Source organism: Scylla paramamosain, chromosome 20, assembly GCF_035594125.1.
Source record: "Scylla paramamosain isolate STU-SP2022 chromosome 20, ASM3559412v1, whole genome shotgun sequence".
Classification (NCBI taxonomy): domain Eukaryota; kingdom Metazoa; phylum Arthropoda; class Malacostraca; order Decapoda; family Portunidae; genus Scylla; species Scylla paramamosain.
Window position 1 is genome coordinate 9,018,120 of NC_087170.1, and position 8,375 is coordinate 9,026,494.

The 8,375-nt window shown below is 46.2% G+C and overlaps 1 protein-coding gene across 22 annotated transcripts in view; it reads right to left on the reverse strand.

Annotated features, from left to right (window-relative positions):
• The window catches only part of LOC135110233 (sodium channel protein para-like), a 148,632-nt gene that overhangs the window by 80,892 nt on the left and 59,365 nt on the right, over positions 1 to 8,375 (reverse strand). For 20 of the 22 annotated variants that reach the window (XM_064022324.1, XM_064022343.1, XM_064022335.1 and 17 more), the window contains exons 2-3: positions 6,044 to 6,409; positions 447 to 482 (exon numbers count right to left, since the gene is read on the reverse strand). In XM_064022324.1, coding sequence (XP_063878394.1) covers positions 447 to 482; positions 6,044 to 6,190 — 183 coding nt within the window. In that variant the 5' untranslated portion in view covers positions 6,191 to 6,409. The remainder of the gene's footprint in view (positions 1 to 446; positions 483 to 6,043; positions 6,410 to 8,375) is intronic. The other 2 variants (XM_064022347.1, XM_064022340.1) reach the window with 1 other exon arrangement.

Sequence of the window (8,375 nt, forward strand, 5' to 3'; positions counted from 1 at the left end):
TGTGTGTGTGTGTGTGTGTGTGTGTGTGTGTGTGTGTGTGTGTGTGTGTGTGTGTGTGTATGTACATGAATGTCCCTGAAATACAACCCATCCTGCGTGCCCCGTGCCCCGTGCCCCGTGAGCCGCCCTCCCGTGAGCAAGTAAGATAAGTAAGGCAGGTAATGAAGTAAGGTGACCTAGCACTAATTGGCAGCAAGGTGAGGTGAAGCCTGTGACCCCTGGAGGCATCATCATCGCACGAGGCCAGTCTTGTTGGCCTCATCAAGACTGGGACGGGGGTGGGAGGCAGCAAGAGGCTAAGAGACGTAACAGTAGTAGTAGAAATAGATAGATCACATGACCAACTCAAGTCAATCCAAAATCAACCAAACTAAAAAAGGAAATCAACCAAAGATGCTTGATTCAATCCAGTATAGACAGTGTAATAAGAGCAAGCAAACCCTTACTTCTTTCTTCTTTCTGCCAAATTTCATTCCACCACCCTGGGGGGACGGGGGGAGAAGGGAGACACTGCGGTTAGGAAGATACACACACACGCACACGCGCGCGCACTCACGCACGCGCAGAAGACAACGTGCGGGCAAAATGCAATACAGTAAAGGGGAAAAAAGCTGGAAAGTTAAGGGGGACACAAAAACGGGACACAAAAAGGGGACACAAGGGGGCTGTTAAAAAGGAAAAATGGGACAAAGAGGGGACCTAATGTCTAAATATAGGGGGTACTTTAGAATATTAAAGGGAGGGGCAGTGAAGAGGGACCACAAAGGGGGACTGCTGGGAAAAAGAGGGGACCTGCTGTCTAAATATAGGGGGTCCTTAGAATATTAAAGGGAGGGGGACTACGCCACAGAAAATGGGTAAAGGGGAGTTGTTAAAGGGTTAAAGGGAGACCTGAAGATGGGGCTTAGAGAATTAAAGGGACGGGCACTGGATGAAAGCTTCTAAAGGGAAAGGGACTGCCTAAAGGAAGGAAAAGGGAGATAAGGGACATGATGTTCTACGGGGTACATTTCACAAAGGGAAGGCACAGTGCTGATTTCTGACTAGAGAAGAAAGGTGGAAAAAAGGGAAGATTAAAGAGAAAGGGAAGAACGCACAGGAAAAGGGAAGAATATTTGGTAACTTGAGAAGAGGAAAACAAGGAACAAAAAGAGAGAGAGAGAGAGAGAGAGAGAGAGAGAGAGAGAGAGAGAGAGAGAGAGAGAGAGAGAGAGAGAGAGAGAGAGAGAGAGAGAGAGAGAGAGAGGATTATCGTACTAAAATCACACAGCACTGTTAGTAGATGGACAAGGGAGGGAAGGAGGGAGGGAAGTGGAGGGATTAGAACTTAAGGGAGGGAGTGAGGAGATAAGAGGGGAAGGAAACAAGCTATTAGGGAAACAATGGGACGCTGGAAAAGCAAAAAAAAAGAAAAAAAAATCTGATAGGATGTAAACAAGAGGCACATTGAGAGGGTGACACAAAGGTACACACATCTATTAAGTAAAAAGTTAAATAAGTAAACACACACAGGACAAGCACATCAACAGGTTATCAAGTAAGTAATGGTACAGGTAATGGTAACACAAGGGAACACAAAGGAAGACCAAACAGCAGCAGCATCATCAGCAGACCCGTTGGCCCACACTAGGCTGCTTGGGGATCACGGAAGCACATTGATAGGGGAGAAGAGTCATAACACATGGAGACTTTAGAGCATACGCACACGCACACGCACACACACACACACACACACACACACACACACACACAGAGGGTTAAGTTTACACAGGCATCATTCTCTATTCCTCCTCCATAAATATATCCTATTCATAATATTCCTTCATAAAATCATCATCTTCCTTCACTGATCCATCATTTCTCTTCACAAACTGATCACATTCGTCACATTCATTCACAAACCCACCATACTCATGAATCAACAATTTTGTCAAACCCTTCGGTCTCTCCTCATTTGCGTCCACAGACTGCACTGGAACTTGTCTGGGATTCACTAGAGTGCTTCGTTATGACTGTACTGATGGCTCAACAAGGACTCTGCGCTGTCACTGGTAAAAGAGCACCAACAGGAACCACTTATGGGAGATGAGAGCTTAACTAATAATTTATGTGGCCTTTGAAAATAACTGCGAGAGAAGGACAGCTTTGCAGAGCCTAGGACTATGTTTTAAAATGTTCTTTGTCCTGTTCTCTTCCATCAGGTACTGCTGTGGTTGAGAGAATAACAGGTCTGTGAATATTTACTTTTTTTTCTTTGCCCTGTTTTCTCCGATAATGTTATGCACTGTGTGGCTGATCCCCGCGAGGTGAGGGTTTCTCTCCACCGTCAGGTGCTAAGGGGCTACGAGAGTGGTGTGAAGGAGTGTGACTGTGAAAGATGTGTGCCTTTTCTTGGCTGCCACTTTTCAGGAGAGGCAACCCTGGTATACCTATGTATGTATTTATGTTCAAGTTTATATTTACTGATGTTACGATTATTTATTTTTTGTTTTATAAATACTAATTCTTGTGCGAGACGAAAGTGTTTCAAAACTAATCATTATTGTCTGGTATGGTTTTGTTTATAATTATCAATGATACGAGGAAGTTTTTTTTTTTATAATTAATAGTTCTTAAGAATGATGAAAATTTTACAGAATCTATAGTTTCATTCCTTCTTTTTACGCGAGGACAACGTCTCCTGCCGAGTTTATTTCTTTCTTTATATTGTGTAGAAAAGTGCGCTTTTTTTTTTTTTTTGCTTAAGTCTGTATGTAAAATGAAAAAAAATAAAAATAAAGGTACGTACGAGGAGCGGAAATGCCCGTATAAACACACACACACACACACACACACACACACACACACACACACACACACACACACACACACACACACACACACACACACACACACACACACAAATGAAAACAGAACAAACTGTGTCTGAGAAAGAGACAGACCTACAAAAAAAAAAAAAAAAAAGACAAAAAGACTTAGAGAGTTAGTTGACAAAAGCGCACGTGTTGAGAAGGGTGATGAAGGAAGCACATTAAGGGGGCCAGTGAATACTTTAAGGGGGGAGAGAACACAGGATCACACTGTATAAAAGGAAGCCTTAAAAAGGAGCACTGAAACGCTATAGAACGGAAGCACACACACTTTACCCTTTAGGGACGCGGCCAGAAAGGAGAGAGAGAGAGAGAGAGAGAGAGAGAGAGAGAGAGAGAGAGAGAGAGAGAGAGAGAGAGAGAGAGAGAGAGAGAGAGAGAGAGAGAGAGAGAGAGATGTGGTGGGGGGTTCAGGTCGACGACAGCTTGTGGTCATCAGAGGGAGGGAAAATTGAGGAGCGGTAATTAGAAAAGAGGAGGAGGAGGAGGAGGAGGAGGAGGAGGTGTGTGTCTCAGCTCCAAGAAAGGAGAGTTATATAAAAATTCTTGTATACTGTGCTTGAGAGAGAGAGAGAGAGAGAGAGAGAGAGAGAGAGAGAGAGAGAGAGAGAGAGAGAGAGAGAGAGAGAGAGAGAGAGAGAGAGAAAGGAAAATATTAGAGGGAGAAAAAGTATGATGAAAGGGAATCTGTTAAAAGTATATTAAAAAGAGAAAGAAGAGGAGGAGGAAGAGGAGGAGGAGGAGGAGGAAAAATTTATGGGGGATAGAAATATGTTAAAATGAAGCGCAAGATATGAATATTTTTTGGGAGCAACGCAGTAATTCAAAGTGTGATCCGAGAGAGAGAGGGCATAAGTAAAAGGTAAAATAAAAAAAAAAAGAACGAGAGAGAAAAAGAAAGGGAGAAAATTTAAAGGAGCGATTCGTTTGCATGATCAAGGAGAACATTTTGAAAAGTTGAATAAGATAAATGTATACACACACACACACACACACACACACACACACACACACACACACACACACACACACACACACACACACACATCAAATAAAAAAAAAAAAGGAAAAGGGGAATTATGAAAGAAAAACGGTGGATAATTGGAACTGGTAAAGGGGAACTACATTTAAACACACACACACACACACACACACACACACACACACACACACACACACACACACACACACACACACACACACACACACACACACACACACACACAGGCTGAAAAAAGTAAGTCATTAGTGAGAGACCATGACAATAACAACAACAATAATAACAATAAAAATCAGTACTAGAGAAGGAGGACAACTGTAATAAAAATGAATTAAAAAAAAACACTACTGATCACTCTACAAACAACAACAACAACAAACAACAACAATAACAAACAAACAAACAAACAACAACAACATGAATTACAAACATCAACAGTAACAACCAGTGAGGGGGAGGGTAGAGGGAGGGTACAAAGGGAGGATTATGAAACTAGATCTACAAAGGGTGCCAAGAGATAAAGAGACAACGCAGTAGCGCATAGGAAGGTTCGGTGTGCTTTACAACTCGGCCCGTCATCATCATCATCATCATCATCATCATCATTACTTTTATATAGGGGCTTCCTGCAGCTTCCTATTTTTCATGTTCTTACTATTATCATCATTATTGTTTACCTACAGGCAGGCAGGGGAGTGGGAATGTCTGAGAGAGGCGCTGAAGGAGGAATTAAAGGACAGAGATGGCTTCCTGCAGCTCCCCATGTTATGTTATGTTCTTACTATCATTATCATCATCATTGTTTACCTACAGGCAGGTGATGTGGGATGTCTGAGGGAGGCGCTGAAGGAAGAACAAAAGGAGAGACTCTCCCTCCACTTCATCTCTTCTTTCCTGCATGACTTTCACTGCAGTGGGTTATCTTGAGTGCCTGGGGGGTTTTGGGGTGCTGTAGAGAGGGGCAGGGAAAGGACGGGGTAGCAACGGACAGATGGAAGTCCTTAAAACTCTATTTCTCGTCTTATTTTTGCCTTGAAGGGATGTTTGGAGTGCTTGGGGTAGTCTAGAGGGGCGCAGTGAGGTTGGACAAGCAGGATAGAGAAGAATAGCTTAAAACGCAGCCCTTCAGTCTTTTTCTATTAGCGCATCTTAGTTTCTGCACGGCTCCGTCTGGGTGTGTGCAGGGGTGAGGGGGAGGGGAGGGAGGCGTGAGGGAGGCAGTGAAGTGAGGGAAAGGGCTTAAATTTCTATCTTTTGTCCTTTTTTCTATTATCATCCTATCCTTTTCCATGGGTCCATCTATAGGGTTGTGTGCAGGGGGAAGGGATGAGGAGTGGACAGGGAGGCATCTGAGGGAGGCAGTGAAGTTGAGAGGGCGCTGGGAAAGGACGGGCGTGCGGGCGGGGCTCGAGCGGCAGCCACACCGAACCTTCCTGACGCAGTTGCCAGTGATCGCGATAAATGTTAGACTCAAAGGTCGCGGGTCATGGAGGCGCTGCGGTGACTCCTCCTCCTCCTCCTCCTCTTCCTTCTCCTCCTCCTCCTCCTCCTCCTTCTCCTCTTCATTCTCCTCTTTCCTTCTAGTCTTCAAACTACATCCTTTAGCTACTGATTCACCAGCAAGCCAGCCAGCCAGCCAGCCACTCCTGCAGGCGGCGTGGCGGCGGCTGAGGCGTGGTGGTGACGGAGGGGATGTAGGTCACGGCGGCGCCTCCACAGCCGCTAAGGTCATGGCAGGAGACGGGACACAGAGGGCCAGGGGGAGATTCTTCTGTCTATTCAGCACCTTGGCTTTACTTTCCTCTACTTCCTCTCTTCACTACCTTACATCGTTTTCTCCTCTTCCTTCTCCTCTTCTATTTTTTTAGGTCTTCCCTTTTAAAACCATGTCATAATTTCCTTCTCCTTCTCCTCCTTTTCATCAAGGCTTCCCTTCAGTACCTTATCTTAATTCCGCCTCCTCCTCCTCCTCCTCCTCCTGATGCCTTCCACGTCACTCTCCGTCATCTGCAGGCACTCATTGACTTACACTCTTCCCTGCGAGGTGTTCTACTGCAACCACCTTACCTTCCTGAACCACCCGGCCAAACCCTTAACATTACTTACTACTACCTCCTCAAACCCTACACCACCTGATCTTCCTCCTGCTTTCCCTCTAGCAGTGTGGCCTTACCTCCCCCTCCTCCTTCTTCTTTTGTAGTTCATTCTTCTTAGCATTTTCCTCGGCAATGCGGGCTTCTATGGCAGCAAGACTCTCCTGTGTGAACGGACGAAACACACTACGTTCCTCTTCATTCAAACTCTCGGATTCTTCACTCATGGTCTACAACAGGTACCAGTACATGACCGCCTGGACTGGCTGCCTTCCTGCGTCTTCTGTCTCCTGCTGCTGCTGCGGATACTGGGCTGGCTCCTGCTGATACTGCTGCTGCTGCTGCTGCTGCTGCTGCTGCTTACGCTGCTGCTGGTATGGATGCTGGTGTGGTAGATAAACAGAGGTGGCCTGAGCTGCTCCCTCACACCAACCGCAGCTCCACCACTGTAAGAAGAGAGAGAGAGTGGTGTTAGAAAATGCTGTGTGCTGTGTGTGCTGGTGTGCTGCGTGTGCTGTGTGTGTGTGTGTGTGTGTGTGTGTGTGTGTGTGTGTGTGTGTGTGTTTGGGTACGTACGCATACTTTAACGCCTCCCCCCAGCCCCCCATCGTTCCCTCAGCGGCAGGAGGGCCGACGCGGCGGTGACAGCACCTGTGTATGGCGGAGAAGGTGAGCCATAATGCATTAGTCACCTCATTAACAGTGTGTGTGTGTGTGTGTGTGTGTGTGTGTGTGTGTGTGTGTGTGTGTGTGTGTGTGTGTGTGTGTGTGTGTGTGTGTGTGTGTGTCAACTGTGATAAGCAAACGTACTGATATAGGTGAGACTCATTGTATGTTCGTTTAGCAATTGTGTGTGTGTGTGTGTGTGTGTGTGTGTGTGTGTGTGTGTGTGTGTGTGTGTGTGTGTGTGTGTGTGTGTGTGTGTGTGTGTGTGTGTGTGTGAGCCTCACATTGATCGTCACGAGCGTGACGTCACACATCCGGGCCTTGGCTGGTCGGCTGAGTTAAAGGGCAGAGTTCCTCGCGGCCCTGGGCGTGTGCACCTCTCATGTGCACCAGGAAGCCTCTCTCTCTCTCTCTCTCTCTCTCTCTCTCTCTCTCTCTCTCTCTCTCTCTCTCTCTCTCTCTCTCTCTCTCTCTGTGTGTGTGTGTGTGTGTGTGTGTGTGTGTGTGTGTGTGTGTGTGTGTGTGTGTGTGTGTGTACTTGCTTAGTGTGTGTGCTCATGTGATAGAAAAGCATAAACCACATAACACAACACATAACACATAAGCACACACACACACACACACACACACACACACACACACACACACACACACACACACACACGTACTCAGCAGAACATCACCACCACCGCAACACCACCATCACCAGCAGCACCAGCAGGAGTCATGTTCCGCAGCGGGGTGGATAGCAGAAGGACACTAATTGCTGCTGTTCGTGCGTTCATTAAACTGTAAATTAACTGAGCCGTGTCCCTCAGGCCCTGCTGCTGCGCCCCTTGCTGACTCCACCACGCAACACACACACACACACACACACACACACACACACACACACACACACACACACACACACACACACACACACACACACACACACACACGTTTCCTTCATCACTAATTCTCTAATACTTGTTAAAAATCTCACAGACTCTCCCACACACACACTCTCTCTCTCTCTCTCTCTCTCTCTCTCTCTCTCTCTCTCTCTCTCTCTCTCTCTCTCTCTCTCTCCCTCCCACTCAGTATTTAATAAAAAGGAGACAAGTTCATTTTCTCATCCCTCTAATTGTTTGCTGCTTTTATCTCAAGGTTACAAGGAATGATAATGATATGATGGTAATGGTGGTGGTGGTGGTGGTGATAATAGTAGTAGTAGTAGTAGTAGTGGTAATAGTCATAACAACATCTGCACCACAACTACCACTATCACCACCATCACTATCACCATCACCACCACAAACCACAGCGCCACCAGTGCAGAGACCACACGCTCCCTTCCCTCCACATCTGTTCTACACCTGTTCGTTGACTAATTAGAGCACCTTTAGTACCGCAGGCTGCAGGTCAAGGTAAGCAGGACAGCAGGACAGCATCTTAGCCTGCCCTTCCTTCTCCCCCTTCCTTCTCTTCTCCCATTTCCTTCTCCTTTAACCACTGTTTCTGCCAATCTTTCCCCATTCCTTTTGTCCTGTTACCTTCTCTCCCATTTCCTTTTTCTGTATCACTTTTTCTTCCCTTCCCCCTTTCCTTCACCTCTCTCATTTCTTTCTCCTATTCCACTTTCCTGTTCCTCTCCTATTTTCTTCTGCTATATCATTCTTTCTGTCTCTCCTTTCCCCTTTCCTTATCCTCTCCCAATTCCTTCTCTTCCTATTTAACTCTTCTTCCTCCTCCTATCTCCTTTCC